This window comes from Pangasianodon hypophthalmus, chromosome 1 (assembly GCF_027358585.1).
Source record: "Pangasianodon hypophthalmus isolate fPanHyp1 chromosome 1, fPanHyp1.pri, whole genome shotgun sequence".
Classification (NCBI taxonomy): Eukaryota; Metazoa; Chordata; class Actinopteri; order Siluriformes; family Pangasiidae; genus Pangasianodon; species Pangasianodon hypophthalmus.
This window is the reverse complement of record NC_069710.1, coordinates 4931296-4948642: the sequence shown is the minus strand read 5'-3', so window position 1 is coordinate 4948642 and position 17347 is coordinate 4931296. Positions and strand designations below refer to the sequence as shown.

The 17347-nt window shown below is 37.5% G+C and overlaps 1 protein-coding gene and 1 long non-coding RNA gene across 2 annotated transcripts; one reads left to right on the top strand and one right to left on the bottom strand.

Moving 5' to 3' along the window:
* Positions 1–285: 285 nt before the first annotated feature.
* Positions 286–17208, bottom strand: myo1eb (myosin IEb). Its single transcript, XM_026914243.3, has 27 exons — positions 16525–17208; positions 14003–14140; positions 13569–13658; positions 12939–13033; positions 12698–12785; positions 12322–12411; positions 11744–11875; positions 11130–11264; positions 10873–11005; positions 8862–9058; positions 8498–8578; positions 8309–8395; positions 8126–8212; positions 7863–8030; positions 6815–6900; positions 6196–6277; positions 5895–6100; positions 5644–5788; positions 5114–5228; positions 4839–5008; positions 4586–4731; positions 3873–4019; positions 3091–3248; positions 2889–2951; positions 1344–1539; positions 961–1136; positions 286–856 (listed from the first exon to the last, which is right to left on the bottom strand). The coding sequence occupies exons 1-27, from the start codon at positions 16525–16527 to the stop codon at positions 780–782; spliced, it is 3291 nt and encodes a 1096-aa protein (XP_026770044.2). The 5' UTR covers positions 16528–17208; the 3' UTR covers positions 286–779.
* Positions 1493–2659, top strand: LOC128317958 (uncharacterized). Its single transcript, XR_008301360.1, has 2 exons — positions 1493–1631; positions 2430–2659. It is a non-coding gene; the product is annotated as an uncharacterized LOC128317958 (long non-coding RNA).
* Positions 17209–17347: the final 139 nt, after the last annotated feature.

Sequence of the window (17347 nt, the reverse complement as noted above, 5' to 3'; positions counted from 1 at the left end):
TCCTACCATTTTTCAGGACCAGCTTTATCAAATACACATAATTCAGACTCAAATTTCTAAAAGGTATACTATATATGTGTCATTTGTAAATTAGCACATTAATCACATTCAAAATATCAGATCAGAGAATCTATATAGGGCTGATCAACTGTATGGACACAGCTTTCTGAACTGTTCTTAAGCATTAGGCTTATTAGGATATTACTTATTGCACCATTTAAAAGACAATTTACTAGACCCAAGATCATTCCTATAAATTGGTATAACACATTCAAGCAAATCCTCTTAATTTATTGTTATTTTTATTCTTTTTCAAAAATGTTATATTGGTCTTTATTGTTGTTCATTTTCAGTGTACATCCAGATGACACAGTTTGCAGATATAAAACATTCATAAAAACTGTTTACGATTTTAAAACAAATTATAGGACTTTAAAAAAACCAAAACAGTAGAATGGACTTTAGGTTTTCTACACAATTTTAATCCCCATTATTATAACTGCCATATATATGTGTGTAAAATTAATACTTATTTTGATTGTTAAAAAAGCTATTAAAATAAACTTCAATGTCCTATATAAAACATGATCAAAAAGAGGAAGATAAAATGATCCATTTGACTGGATTATTTTGTCTCTGATATTCATATGAAGAGTCTCAGGTCTACTGTATCAGGTGTATGTATACATCACACCACCTCCTAATTAGCTGTGTACTTGGGTTTGATCTATGGCTGCTCAAAAATCAGTAATCCAATCCTCCACTGCTAGGGTCCTGATCTAAATCTTCTCAACATAGTTCCCAGGAAACATGCCTTCTCTTCCCCGTAGACGACCATACCACCAACCCGAGGGGTCTGGACAGAGAACATACAGGAGCACACATGGACAGATTAATGCATATATGCAGTAACATGTGCAATGTCTGCAATCTTTGTCAGTGTGTACTGATGTTTATTACCTTCATTTAAGATATCTATAACGTCATCTGCATTGAAGCTGAGCTCATCAGTGTCCTGGGCATCATACGCATACAGAGCACGGCACTGTGGGGAGCGAGGCTTGGGCCTCGGTGCAGGCTTTGGAAGCCCTGCTCCGGGGACAGGCTTAACCTCTTTTGACATTCGTCGATGAAGACTATAGTGAATAAGTGAACAAAATGAGGAAAATATACAGCGTGTATGAGGTGAGAAAATCTTTCTTTGCTTCTGGAAGATAGCATATACATCACATGAACTATATGAATGCTAAACAATATGTGATTATCTTTGTATTCATGTTGTCTATCACTGCATTAGTGTATAGTAAAGAAAGTAAAACAGTGAATTATTAATTTCCTCTCACCCTGCCACTCCCTGGTCAGGGACGTTCATGAAGCCCATGTCACTGTTGATCTGGGTCCGATTCTGGCTGGGTTGAGGACCATGGTAGCGGGGAAGGGTGGGCTGATCCATACTGGACTGCTGGCGGAGCAGAGACGCTCTGGAGTTGGACTGACGACTCCGCTTTGCTCCTTCTCGACCAGTGCTCGCTGAGTGCTCTGAAATCAAAGGACTTTGTCATGTCTTACAGTATCTAAATGTTAAATGCCCATACAGAGCGGAAGTGGCAGTCCAAATATTAAATTACTTGGTAAGAGAAAACTATATATAAATGGAACTGCCTTAGAGGATTGCTCTTAGCCTTCTAATTTTGTACTTTATAAAAGTAGCACAGCCTGTTTTACAGTCACCCTAAAGTTTGTTAGACTGGTACACCGGTTAAAGGCAGTGAATCTTATTATCAACGGAGTTGTTTGGTACAGGATAACAATTTAGAGCAGGTAAGACTAGTCTAGTGAGACTGTTACGATGAGCTTTGGAGTCTCATCTTTGTGACTGAAGCAGCATGAGGGTCTAACTGCACTGCTCTTCCTAAAATACTGTAGTAATGTAATGTAGTATATTTCGGAGGTAAATAACAGGATAATTGAGCAGGAATTCTATTTCAATTAAATTTTAAATGAAAGTGCAAACACAATTAATGCAGGAATTATTGCTGTATCTGTCAATGCAAATATGTAGTGACTGGTTTTACCTTAATTTATAATAGATAATAACAAATTATAATGTTATAAATAAAGTATAATGTTATTTTGTTAACTGGAAAAAAAAAAGAGACCAACAACTTCAACCAGGCTTAATAAGACAAGTTTTGTGAGTCAAGTGTTTATGAGTCGAGGCTTACTTCATAAATCTTGTGCCTGGATTGTAGCTTGCATTTACACTTGTCAAAAGTGCCTGCCGGTTGCCATACTGAAATCCAATTAATGCAAAGTGCATAGTATGCAAATCAGCTTATAACAACATTCTGTGTGGTTCCTTGTTTTCATACACTACATCTTTTAAGATAGATGGTGCAATATTTGATTTTGCATTTTCTCTTTTTCAGTTTCCTTCTTCCTCCTCCTCCTCCTCCTCCTCCTCTCCTTCATCTTCTTGGTTTGGTCAGTTGTAAGTTGGAGAGACAGATATGTTTGCATCTGTATATCATCTAGGCTTCTAAGTCCTCAAGTGGTCTGACTTGTCTATTTTAAATGTGTCATTTTTATGTGTATATCCAGATACTATTTTGATGAGCCATGATACAGCAAATGAAAGTATAAATGGAGTTAAAGTTTAGGCATGTTTCTGTGTCTTCTTCTATTGTATAATAGCATTTACAGAAAAACATAATAGTCATGTCAAAAAGTTTTCAGTGACTTTTAAAAACCTTGATGTGTTGATCTGGTGCAGCTATGTTATCTATAGTGTTAAAGCATATGATTAACTATTGCAGAGTTCCTATTATAGCGGGTCACAATTACATCTACAGCTATGACCTCCTTAGTGTGGAATGATGGACTCTTACTCTCTTGCCAGTTTCTCCCTGTGTTCTGATATCTGCTCTTCCGCTTGTCGAGACGAGTGGGCCCTGAAGAGACAGAAAGACTTGAGATTATACTTAGGTACTCACCCTGCTTGAATAAGTATAATTATTAATTTAGTTTTGGGGTAAAATATGAGCAGCAGCACTCACAAGTGATTATACACAGACTGAATGAAAGACTTACTTGAGTTCTTGGGAAGGCCTGGTCCGATGCTCACAATCAGTGCCTTATTACTGGGTTTGAGCACCACGTTATCTCCCTGGCCCACCTGAAACTGGATCTGCCGAGAGCCAGCAGACGCAAACGGCCCCCAACCACCTTTTTTCACTTTAAATTCAAGTCTGGGAAGGAAAGTAGATATCACAAATCCAGTTCTCACTTCTATTAAATCACAGTTTAATGGCAACATTAAGTTGATCGAGTTAAACTATTTGATTGCAGTGCTTTATTGCCAATGGGAGATTAATATTAGTTATGTTTGAACACAGCAATAAACATAGCAGTCACACTCCTCATACAGTCCTGGGCAAAAAAAAATGGGCCAAGCTTAAAATAAGCCTAAAAAAAAAAATATTAAGCTTTTAATGGTCTTAACAAATCATTGGTCAGGAAATTAGCAAGAATTAAACAAATAGATGAAGGAACTTAGTATGGGAAGCTTTTCCCTTTGATTTCTTTAAATGTGTAAGACTTGTGGCCCTTAATGGTCTGCATCAGGTAGATAACCAAATAATGACTAATCTTTTAAGAAAAAAAAAAAAAACAGTTCACTGCAGCAAAAGTAAAGGAGCAAGTGGTGGCACAGGAGGTCTCAGGAGTGCATTTGTTTAATTCTTGCTAGTTTTCTGACCAATGATTTGTTGTTAAGACCATTAAAAGCTTAATATTTGCCATGTACACATACACTTCCGACGTCTATGAAATCAAATAATATGAGACTGATAAGAGAAGTGGCCTAGAGTTACAGGTTGTTGAACTTCAGTGGCAGCTTCTTCCGAGTCCTTTCCTCATAACGTTTGTAGAGAAGACTTAAAAACTCTGTTTTAAAGATAGACTCCAGCACACTGTCATAGTGCTCCTCATGCAAAATGAAGAAGTCATCCTGCAGAGTGCTGAAAGGAGAGAAGCAGATGAAACTAAGATCAGTGACACTACAGACAGAGGACAAACTTATGGGATTTTTATGGAAAAATTATTTATATTTATAGGGATGCACCAAACCAGCACACTGACGCTCTCTGTCTATATCTGTATCAACATCAGGACCAATGCTGGCCTAAAATCCTGAATCAGATCTGCCATATTTTCTGAATCAGTCCATCCAAGTATCTGATGATGTAATGTATTTTATGATGTGAATGTGTGTAATGTTGACTGACATGGCACATCTTAAGCATATGTACATGACACAAACTGTTTCAAGTCATTCCACCAGCATGGCTGTGATGTTTCACATTACTTGGCATCAGAAGATTGCAGAGAGGCAGTCTGGTTTACTGTGAGCATGTCAGTATCGGATTAGTATCGGGTAACATACTCAATGTATTTAAATGAGTACTATGTTGAAAATGGAAAAAGGGCATAAGTGCATCCCTAATATTCATTTATTATTACTGTTAATTTTATACAGAGCAAAGATGTGATAGAATTTTAATTTTGTAAAAATGCTCTGACATACCTCAGGGAGACAGACTGAATTTTCTCCAGCTCAATCTGCCTTTTGAGGACCTCCCGAATCTGTCCCTTGTCTGGACCTTGCTTTACTTTTTCCCGACCAATCAGGTAGAGGAACTTGGATGTCAAGATCAGGTCACGCTTGACAGTCTGTGAGTAGTGAGTGGGAATACAGAAAGGATGACCTGATGCTTTGGGACTCTAGAAGCAACAAGCGTGTTACTTCTGTATCTCCAGTGAAAGAAATGTAAATATACCTTAAATCTGCGATCATATTTGATCACCACATCAGCGAATTCAATCCTCTCCCTGCGACCCACAAACTGCCGGATCTCGGGGCGACTGTCTGTGCCAATGTAGTCACCCACAAAGTTACGGTTCAGACTGTTCTTCCGCCGCTCCTTTTTATTTAACAGGATGTCAGATGCTGAAAATACAAGAGCCCATTGTCAGAACATGGCTTTTAGGATCTTTTAGGATATAAGAAACGATCAAAGTTAGAGTTACATGGAGTGTAACTGAATGATGTTACCTTCCTCTCGCATCCGGACATATTTGCGAACAGCAATATGCTTACGCCAGGCCTGCTGGATGACCCGAGCAAATCCATTATACTTTCTCTCCCTCATCTCTTCCAGAAGGAACAGCTGCAGGAGACAGTGGCTGACTGTGAGCGGCACACCGCTTCGGGACATCATTATTTGCATTATGGCTTTCTAGTCATGGCTTGTGTTCCTGAGAGTTAAGCTAATGATAAAATAGAAAGGAACAACAACTACCTAAACAGCATACCCACTAAACATTATAATAGGAGGGCTTATGCAATCTTAACTCTCTTGACTAAACTAGTTTTGAGAATACCTCAAGATTTCTCAATTTCCTTTTATGATACTGAATTACCTCTTAATACATTATGCCATATCCCCATCGTGCCAAACAGAAATGCAAGGTAATTTACTCAGAACTAAAATAATTCTCTCAGGGATAACATAATAGGAGCAGTGAAAGAGGGACATGGCTCAAATTAGGGAGCTAAAAAAATTAAACTCCAAATGCTCTCACTGATTCTGGGGCCTTGATGAAGATCTTGCTCTTGCCCAGTTGGTACTGGTCTGGCTCCATGTTGACTGACCTCAGAAGGTGCAGGACACCTTGTTTTTCATCTCCACGCCACTGTGGCCATGTCTCCTTGGTCAGGATTGCGTATCTGTGTGTAACAGTCTTTGTTAACTAGAAGTAAGCGGTTAGTTCCAAAGCCAGCCCCATGTTTAAGTGTTTCTGGGGTTTTTAGGGCGAATCCTGGTGAGACTCACCTCTGTAAGAACTTCTTGAAGATGCGACGGAAGGCGTAGCCAGCTCTCCGTACACGGATGTTTTCCCGCAGACCCAGATACTCCACTTGGTGCCTCACCCGGCTCTCCTCCCAGTCCCGTGGTTTCTTGGTCTCGTTGGGTTTGATGCAGCGAATGTAATGAGGAGTGCACTTCATGAGCGTCTGCACCAGGGTATTGGCCTGTTTCTACAAGGGCAAGAGCAGTGGATATTTAAAATCACACATTGCCTGTTATCTTTGTAAATGAGATCATTTTTGTCCTTTTTTGATTAATGTCTTACCTTGATCTTGGAGCCGGCAGTGGTGGGTCGACCCTTTTTCTCAGCCTCGAGATTTTCTGGGAAAAGGTCTCGGATAAAGGCACTATTCGCAAAAAAGAAATTTTTGCAGTGATAATTTGTTATACTACTAAAATGATATGTACTCAATTACTTTATACTATAATATATTAATATGTATCAATTACTTTGGAACCCAAAAAGGGCAAGTATGTAGTATCTACCCCATATGAGAGAATATTATGGACCACCAGGAACATATTAGGAAAAAAGTTAATTCCCACGGATAAGTTAGAGTTGCAGTCTGCAATCTTTAAAAGTTTCTAGACCTGTAATATTTATTATTTTACATATTCTAATTTCAGTAGTAAAAACTGCTGACATGCAGTATATCTCGATAATTTCCTCAATTTATTTTTCTGTTTATATTTTTCTGGCCCAGAAATTAGCTCCAAACCAGCTAAAACTAAACTGCTGAACTCTGCCCATTTTTCACAGAAGCAAACATGGCTAGATACACAACTTGGAACATCATTTAAACACCTTCCTAAACAACTTGCTAGAAGAAGCTAACAAACAGAGAGTAGAAAGCAGAAACTTAGAATGTTGCAGATGAACTTACAATTCACTGCTTTGCATCAGCTCGATGATGTCATTGAAGAGCACATCTCTGTTCCTCTCACAAAAGCCACTCACATTATAGGACACCTACAACAAAAACAAGCAACATCACCTGTGTAAGTGTATTATGGGATGCTGCCATTGAGCTGGTATTTACAAAGCAGTGCAGTATTTAGTCCTGAGTGCTCAGCTAGTGCTGAAACAGAATGAAGATGAAGAAAATAAGAGACAAATATTGTGAATTTAAATTTGAAAAACAAATACAATTTTAAGAAATTATATTAATCAAAAAGATTGCATCATTCTTTACCAATAGGAATAAAAAAAAATGAAGGCATAACAATAGTAACACTACTATAAGCATTTTTTGCCATTCTGAATGAAACCTGGATGCAAGGATGGAGTGGTGGAGCCATAAAAAAGAAGCCATTGGTGTGTGTACAGAATATTCTTATTCAGCTTTATATGAGAATTTATCAAACAGCAATAAAGGATTGTATTAGTCTTAAATTGTGCATTCCTTTCTATAGTTTTATTTAGTTATTTATATATAGTGATATAGTTATATAGTATATAAGGTTATGTAGTTATTAACCTTTATATAGTTATTAGTGTTTTGTCCAGCTTTCTAACACTACTTCTAGGGAGAGTAAAAAAATCTTGATTTAAGAAATTTGGAGTGCAGGTAGAAATAGGAATGTCAAAAATTAGAAAAAGAAATGTTAAAATATAGAAAATGTCACTGTGAATTGTAGGTTACTCAACCTGTAATGATTTCTGAATACTGAGGACAATGCATTTACAACAGCAGAAGACAATAAATCAGGAAAATAAGCAATCCTCCTATGGGTGACCTCCCTCAAATATTTGGGGGAATATTAGAGCAATGTTTGAAGTACACAGAGAACCCGATTCTATTTCATCTTACATGAATGTTTATTCAAAAAGTCCTACATCTGCATCAAATGACAATGACATATATACGACCATAAAACAGTCACAAGATCACTTACTGGTACATAGTAAACACTGCATTAGGGGCTTCTTACCTTGCCTGCATAGTGATGCACTATGAAGCCCTTGTTCCAGCTGTTGAAGTGCTCGTGACTGCTGATCTGCATCTGCAGCTTCTGAATGAGAGTTTGGTCTGCACCCTCACCCTTGGCATGCATGGTAGCACACACATCATCCAAAATGCTCATGATCCCCACAGGGTTCTGGAAATATCACAGGTCAATGGTATCTCCTGATATGCAATTAAATGCCAATTCGATGACAGTCAATAGTTCAAAATATAGTAATAGAAACTCACCACTTTGGACTCTATTAAGTCACATACGATTTTGTTGTTGAAGTACTCAATTGCTGTCCATTTGATTCCTTCCTGTACATACTCTTCCTGTAAAGAGCCAAGCGAGAAACGCTAGTAATCCCTTAACAGCTTAACGTAAACCACAGTGTCTCTTTCCTAGGATATAAAAACTGTGCTGCTGACCTGCTCAGCCTTCAGAGTGAGCTCAATGAAAATCTGCTGAAGCTTCTCATTCACAAAGTTTATGCAGAACTGCTCGAATCCATTTTGCTGTATGTGACACAAATAAGACAAACACAGAAGCCTGCTGGTTGAACTGCATTTTCATTGTTCCATTAACATCTTCCTCTGTACTAAGTGATTAATTCCTACCTGGAAGATTTCAAAGCCATAAATGTCCAAAACTCCAATGTTGAATTCCTCATGGTCCTTTTGCATGGCTTTGTTTATTGACTTTGGACAGAACAGAAATGTACAGTCACTGAATAAAGAGGAAATGTTTTATACAAATACTTAACATACAACTCATTTATATTTCCTGTACTTCCTGCTTTATAAGCAAATTATTCAGGTGGGTTGTATTCTGTAAAATATATCAAATCCCAAAGCATATAATGGTGTAACATTTGTTAGAATTTCAAATCTTAACCAATACTGGAATATTGATTTGATTTGTGAGTTGTGATGAACCCAAAATGTGTAAATTACAAATGTCTATTTGAAGCTGTAGACTTACATCAACAAGGTAGTCAAAAAGTCGGGCGTAGAGTGCTTTCGACAAAGCGTCGCGCGTAAAGCAGGCCTGCTCTCTGTTCAGAGTGACGGAAATGCTCTCAGTCTTGCCCCCCCATTTACTGTCCATGATCCGACTTGTCAATTTCTTCTTCAAGCCTTCCTGAGATATTCCCAAAAGATAGGATGGGAAAGCAAGAACTGCAGAGCAGTGATGGAAGATGGAAGAGAAAAGCAAAATGTGAAGATGTGATGCACCTTTAAAATGACAGCACAGCATACAAGAGAGGAGGCACTTCTAGTAAATAAGGAAATAACGTTTAGTCTATAGGCTTACACATAAAGCATGATGTGAGATGATTTATACTTGGTAAAGCTAAGAATAAATGGAGTCTGTTGAAATCCCCTGTATGCTCAGGTTTTTTGGTCAATTAAAAAAAAAAACTATAAAGCTTTAGACAAGACCTCAAACAACAGCCTTTCCATCTTTCTACCTATAACACCTTAACAACTCACCTTAAAAGATAAATACAGTTCAGCAAAACACTAGAGAAATAGTTATTAATGTTATTAATAGTTATTAATGTTTTATCTAAACTTATACTTTCTGCAGAGATCATATTAGGTAGATAAGTAACTAGTTTATCAAACACGGTTGCAAAAATAGACACTTTGGGGGGGGGGGTATAATAAAGATAGACATAGTTTTTATTGTCATATTTATTATCTTTCTAATTTAATTATTACATGCTATAGTAAGTGCGAATGAATTCAATAAATAACAGACACTGTTAGTATGGTGTTGTGGCCAGAATGGAATTTCTTTTCACTTTCGGTGGTAAGCAGACTTTAAAATATTGCAACTTTACTTTTTTTTAATTTGTTGTTTATTATGCAAAAGCGAAACATTTTTCAGTTCAGGAAATCCTGTCGTTTTAAACAACTTTATATAGAAGAAAATGGCAGAATCTCACTATGTGAAGGGTTTTCCCGGGCTTCCACACATCACTACCCTTCAACAGTTCACTGTATAAACAAAGCCACAGCTATACAGTGTTTCAAACACACACCATTCAAATTTCTTCTGCCAAGTCAAATAACCAATATTGTGTGGGGTGATTTAGTGACTTCTGCCTTCATTAATGTGTCATATCAGTATTTGGTTCTCTCAGTGAAAAGATTTTGAGAATCCCTGGTCGAATTATCAGGTCTAAGCCTCCTTATTACACCTTTTTTTATTACATCTTCATAAGATTTTATTAGGATAAGGGTTATGTAATAACAGTTATAATTAAATATGTGTCCAATTCTGTCCCCCCAAATGCATCAGCACTATTCAGCACCATTACAATCAGGTGTTTATTGTTTTCAACTACTGTACGTGGCATTTTTAATTTTCTTAAAAGGCGCCAACTTCAGCAGTCATGGAATACGTACTTCATGACAACTTATTAGGAAGGAATTTGGTTGTCAAATGTCACTTGAAGAGATGGATGTATTTATAAATTTATAACACGTAGCTAACACACATCTCAGAACTTCTGAAGTAGCTTATGAAGAGAAAATATATGACAATATAATAACCAATCCTATATACTAGATTATGTACATTGAGATATATATATATATATATATATATATATATATATATATATATATATATATATATTGGATACTATATTAAAAACATATTTCACTATATACAGATTATTTCCATTTTTCATACATGGAAGAATATATGGATTATAATGACTATTATTAATGTATTTTACATATATTATGGTTGATATAGAAGACTATACTAAACATATAATTGATATTATATGTGCTACACTGTATATGTACATGAATATAAAATACATGATTTTTAAGTAACTGTATAAACTGTATAAATATGCCTATTCTTTTTTTTTTTTTTTTTAGAACAGCTGCTCCTAAAACAAACAGTTGCACAACATTTACAAAAACTTCACAATAAACATAAATCATAGCTTTAACAGCTCTGTGATACTTACAATCTTCGCTCTCCACCACAGCATAGTTGCCCTCCTCTCTGAAAGTGATGTTTCCCAGATGAAGAATCCCTGCCACAATCTGCAGCACAGCATCTTGTTCATCCAGAGACAGACCTATAACTGACATGGCCTCCTAAAAACACAGTAAAGGGAAAAAATGGCACACATTACTACTATTAGAGTGGTCTGAACATTGGATCTGCAGAAACAATAATAATTAATTAGTAAAAATATTCTCCAAAGACTTTCAAACACACCATGGTGTAGGAGAACTCCTTCTTGTCATTGATGTCCTCCACAGTGTAGGTGCCAGACTGATTCATGTACAAGTAGTAGTCAGGAGTGGTAACGCCCAAATTTTCCCTCTGCTCTTTGGTAGCCCCTGCCAAAAGCTGCAGAACATAATATAATAGGAGATTAACTGATAAAGGATCTGTTCACATTCTTTAAGCCAGTGATTCTCAAAGTAGGGTCCAGGGACCCTGAGGCATTACTGAAGCATAGACAGAGGGTATGTGATTTTTTAGATTTAGTTACTCTTTTTAGTTCAGGAATAAAAAGCCCTATGGCTGCAATAAATAACTCAAATATTATTGTACATATTAAAATAATGAGCCAAATATTTAAATATTTGGATTGTCTTTGGAGGGGGGTACATGAAGCTTATCTTACAGATAATGGGGTCCCTGTCTGGGAAAATAGTTTGAGAAAATTTTATATTAAGATGCCTACAAATTACTATGTACATCAATATCTGATGATATCATCCTTTTATACAGTTTTCTAATATGACTCTTCATACTGATACTACATTACAGTACCCAAACCCATTTTTTTGAAATATGAGAGAGTTTTACTTAAAGAGTTTTACCTGGTAGTAAATATGGAAATTTCTTTCCCCGTGGTTTTGAGACACCACCCTGGATTTCTCCAACAGGAAGTTAGAAATTTTTCCTCCATCAGGCTCTCCCCCTCGGCTGAACTGGATCTCAAAGTATTTTCCCTGAGGGAACACACAGTGGATTACGCTAATATCAAAGAAATAGCCTGAAGTCTGAAAACGAATATGCACACTCACTGGTACAATGCACTAAAGTACAACATCATACAGTCATACAGCCCTGCACTTTCACAACCCAAAGATCACGCTCTTACAATTCACAAACCCCCCCCAAAAAAAAAACCCCCAAAAAAACCACAACACTAACAAGTCTTGACTTGTTGAGAGACAGTGTGCTGTTAACACTAGCCTAAATGTTTCTGGACTGGAATGCATACCAGATCTCCACGGTAGTGCTGCAAATGCAATGTGTCTACAAGTAAAGGTGGAGGCTTTCTGAATAATTCTGGATAAATCTATCTGCTGAATCATACCAAGCACACATTCTGGTAATGAGAGATTACAGAGCTCATACTATACAGCTAGAATCATCCAGATGCTTGACTCACAAAGCGACTGGAGTTGTTATTGCGCACTGTCTTGGCATTCCCAAAAGCTTCCAGTAGAGGATTAGACTGAAGGATGATATCTTTTACATTCTGAACACAAAGAAAGAGAGAGAGAAGATGGGACACTTTATTTCACGGTATCATGACAATGCAAGCTCAAAGTATATATAAATGTACAACACATCATTAAGCAACTAAAATAGTATAATTAGCTCAATTCTGTGATCAGAAAAATGCCTACACATTGAACTGGAACACAATTTTAGATAATTCTACAGTGTTATATCTAGTAATTATTGTATTCAGATTTTAAAAATGCTTTCCAGCTCACCATGTGCATGCGTATGTGTTGAATGGAATATGAATAATTCCTTACTTGAACTTTAGATCCACCTCCTGACACTTTGGAGATGTAGCTCATGATGTACTTGGCTGCTACGGTCTTTCCCGCTCCACTCTCTCCACTAAAACCATTATATGTTTGTGCATTAGAAAAATTTAAATCCTGCGTTCTCATGTCTTCTCTACTCCAAACAACTGATCCAGCATATAAGATAATCATTAAAACTATCATGAGCAGGGAACGTTAAGAACCCCTGGAGTAAAATGACCCTGACCTGATGATGACACACTGGTTCTCTCCATCGATCATCATGTTGCGATACATGTTATCAGCCAAAGCATAAATATGTGGCGGATTCTCATACTGTGCCTAGAAACATTCAAACAGACATCAGATTTAATAGCAATATTTAATTATTATTAATACCAAATAGATATAGATCACTAAACACCAACTTTGGTCATGCATCTAATTTAGGAACAGTAGCATGAAAAACTTGAAGGTAGCATTGAAATGCACACTGTGATATAAATACTGGCTGTTAGAAGGAAAATGTTTGGAACTACACACCAAGAGACGTGTTAATGCATCTCTCCAGTCACATTCATAGCTCAGATTTAGTCCCACGCACATTCATATTTTAACTTCACTATGCACAGTATGGCAAGTGCTGACATGCAACCCCACCACTCTGCCTTATCCAACTCAGTCCTGCCCTGTATTCTCCTGTTTTTTTTTTTTTCACTGAACGGCACCCTGGCACTTCATCCTCCTCATTCCTTACTCTTCTGATACTGAAGGCACAGATCCACATACAACAACACTAATCTTTATAAGATATAAGATATAAGATATAAGATCTTTATAATCTTTGCAACATAAAAGAAAGGCAAATTATACTCACAGCTCCCTGATACAGCTCCACTTCACGCTCAGTAAAATACGGCAGCTGCTTAAAAGGGTTTACAGAGATCAGCACAGGGCCAATGTATGTCTGGAGACGAGTGGTCAAGGACCTTGTAACTAATACATTATAATGATCAAAATATATCATTTAGATATTGATGTTTTAAGTTTTGTATCACCAGGTCTATTTGTTCATTCATCGTTACTTATTAGCCACTTTATCATAGGTGCTTTATTATCATGAGGTGAGAATACACACTGGATTGGACGTACATCACTGGGCACCACACACACACGTGCACACACATGCACACACGCACACACAAACACACACCTAAGGGCAATTTTCTTCAGAGCCAATCCAGCTACAGAAATCATGCCGTGAAGTTCTACACAAGGAAAAAAAAGCTGTGCATCTAGCTACAAGAATACAAAGATGAAGTCATCCATGTATCTTTTCTTGAGATTATCTGTGATGGCATCTTCGCTGATTTTGGCGAGGAGGACCATGTCGTCCACCCCGCTGACCTTCACATTTTGGGTTTGCCAGTGATATCGCTCCTTACTCCCCTGAAAAAAAGATCATTCACTGTTACAAGTGCATAAAAATAATTCATAAATACAAGTTAACACTTCAAAATATATTTACTGATATATTTATGTCTATTTTGCACAAGGCTTTAACCAAAGCATTTGCTGTTGACAGTACTGGTGGCTTGATCTGGTTAATAAGTGTATGAATATACTCATTGATGAAAATGGCAGGGAAATATATAGTCCCCGCTGAGTACCACACAAATGAACTCCCATCATGACATTCAAGACATATAATGCGTCTTTGATTTAGATTTTGATTCTGTTTTTGGGCAGAATTCGGAGATGCTGTTGGAAAGCATTATACACTTGTTTACATCAACTCAAGTTACCCAAAGTTGACAAATGCACCTCATGGAGATGTACATCAGGATTAGAGATAATGACCAGTTAGTTTCTGAGCTAACCACAGCCAACTTTACAGACAGCATGTAGAAGGAGGCTGTAACAATAATTACAACAGAACACTGTGTTGACCCTCTATTTTCAGATAATACTAATGGCTGGTCCCCAAACACCTGAATGGGTCTTCGCCTATGTAAGAGGCCTGAGGTTGTTTACCTTGTGTTATGTGAGAAGTGTAGTAGTTCTGTATCTCGAAAAATATGGTGTAATACAGTGGTGTCCGTTAAGTGCTCTCTGTGTGTGACTAAGATTAAGCAACACTTCAGTGTGAAACAACTCTGAATACAGATATTAGTAACGATCTAAAATGAGACTGTGCTCTCTCTAAATTGCAGATCGAATAAGTCATCTATTTAAAAAAAATGCATTAAAATATACACAGGGGTTAAATATACTCCTTTCATGAGTCCAACAATGAGGGAAGAATACAGTTCAATTTATCTACCATTCAATTTACCAAAGGTGGGGCAGCCCCAGACCAAAGTCACATTCAGTTTCCTTTATCCACCTAAACTACACCTTTAAAACACATCTATCTGTCTATTAGATCCTGAATTCTGCAGTGACGTACATCTCATATTGAGCACTGGGTTAAATCCTTGGTAAAATGGTTTCATTCAGATTTATTATTTTAACGTGGTTGCTTTGTTTAGTAGCATAAAATGTCAAAATGGGACTTAACACTTAACTTTGTGGAGGTGGCAAGCAAGATTGCTGGTGTTGATCAAACACCACCAAATAACAGTCATTCATCATATCACCTCAACAGCAAGATCTCTACTCAGCTGTCCAAAATATGACTCAACTTCAAGTTACAGCTTCATAGATTCAGGCTTGCAGTGGCAAAATGCAATATGATGGAAAAACTGAATTTTTGTTTTGTATATTATGTTATATTATGCTATTTTATACCTGAAGTGAATAGTGAAGTGAATTTCCCTTTGAGGGACCATAAATGTACATGACTGGAGGACAAGCCAATAAAAATGGAGAAAAAAATAAGTGATATTCTGCCTGATTCATCCTCTACACATACTCTACTTCTCTTTGGAGCTTCTTCATTCACAACTCATGTTCTGATGCTGTAGATGGTCCGGAAGAACTGCTTTTGTAATCTTTAACACTGACACTCCATCTTTTCAACACATTTAGTACTCTTTTACTTTATTAATATACAATTATAGAAGAGTAATGATCTATAATCTTATTAATACTAATAGTAATACTATCCAGTGTACCCTAGAAGAGGGTGGCTTCCCTTTTGAGTCTGGTTTCTCTTAAGTTTCCTTCCTCATGTTGTCTCAGAGAGTTTTTCCTTGCCACTGTCAGGCAAAAATCTTAAAGAAAATGTAGCAGTAAGGCCGCGCCCAACATGCACCCATTCTCTCTCACACACACGGATACCTGGCCAGGTAACTGAGTTGTTTTTTTGTTTGTGTATTTCTCACCCACTTTCAGATACACACGAATACCTGGCCAGGAAACTGAGCTGTTTTTTTGTTTGTTTGTGTTTTTCTCACCCATTCTCAGATACACACGGATACCTGGCCAGGTAACCGAGTTTTTGTGTGTGTGTGTGTGTTTTTCTTGCCCAGTCTCAGACACACGGATACCTGCCCAGGTAACTGAGCTGTTTGTTTGTTTGTTTGTTTGTTTTTCCGCGTGCACTCTCAGACCCACACAGATACCTGGCCAGGTAACTGAGCTGTTTTTTGTTTTTTTCTCCAAGATTATGACTGAAACAGATTGAATACGTTTGGGCCCACAGTGTAATCAGCACTGTTTTCTCAGAGACTAATACAATTTTCATGTGACTAGAAATTTCAATTACAAATCAATAAAAAAAAAATATAATTCCTCAAATCAGCTGTTAGAAACTGTCACACTGAGTACTCTCAACTACAAGCAGGACGAGTGGCATACATCAGACGGTTCCTTTCACACAGCTTACTCACCATGCTGAAATAAAAGCACTTCCTTGTGCAGCACTCCTGCCCAGGAGTCTTGTGTAGAAATCAGTGCGCGTGCTTAAGGAAGCAGCAGGTTCCAGGTGAAACTCGGGCTCTTGCTACAGACAGTAATGTAAACCCATCTCCTGTACTGTACTGTTTTTAAAATCTTCAGGATGAGCTAAAAGTAAAGTGCATCAGCTGTATGTCCAGTGAGTTAAAAGCATTAGTAACTGTCCTGTAAGGAAAGTCAGACGCGGATAGTTCACTGAGGCAAGTGCCGACAGGTAAAGACACCACTGCATTGTGGGTAGCAGTGCTGCAGTATCAAAACGACTGTACACATGGCGCCCTCTAGTGATCCACTGAGACACTGCAGGACGTCCAGGTGCCGGATAAGAGATGGAATTTTACCAGGATCAACACTATAAATACACACTTGACATTTAGCAGACACCCTTCTCCAGTGTGACTTACATTCATCTCACATGAATTTTACATTCATACACCTGAGCAGTTGAGGGTTAAGGGCCTTGCTCAAGGCTCCAGCAGTAATAGCTTGGTAGTGCTAGGATTTGAACTCACAACCTTCTGACCTGAAGCTCAACATCGTAACCACTGAGCTACCCCTACCCGAAATACAGACATGGGGTGGCAAAGCTGTGGCAAGAGCACTCAAGGGGTGGGATCCCTTAATTATGTATAGTACAAGATTGCCAAATATGATTTTTTCCTTGGTGCAAGATAAATCACAACACAGTAACATCACTGTATAAACTTCATGCTTGTAGAGCTACAGTTCCTTATCCTCACAGGATTTGGTCAATTA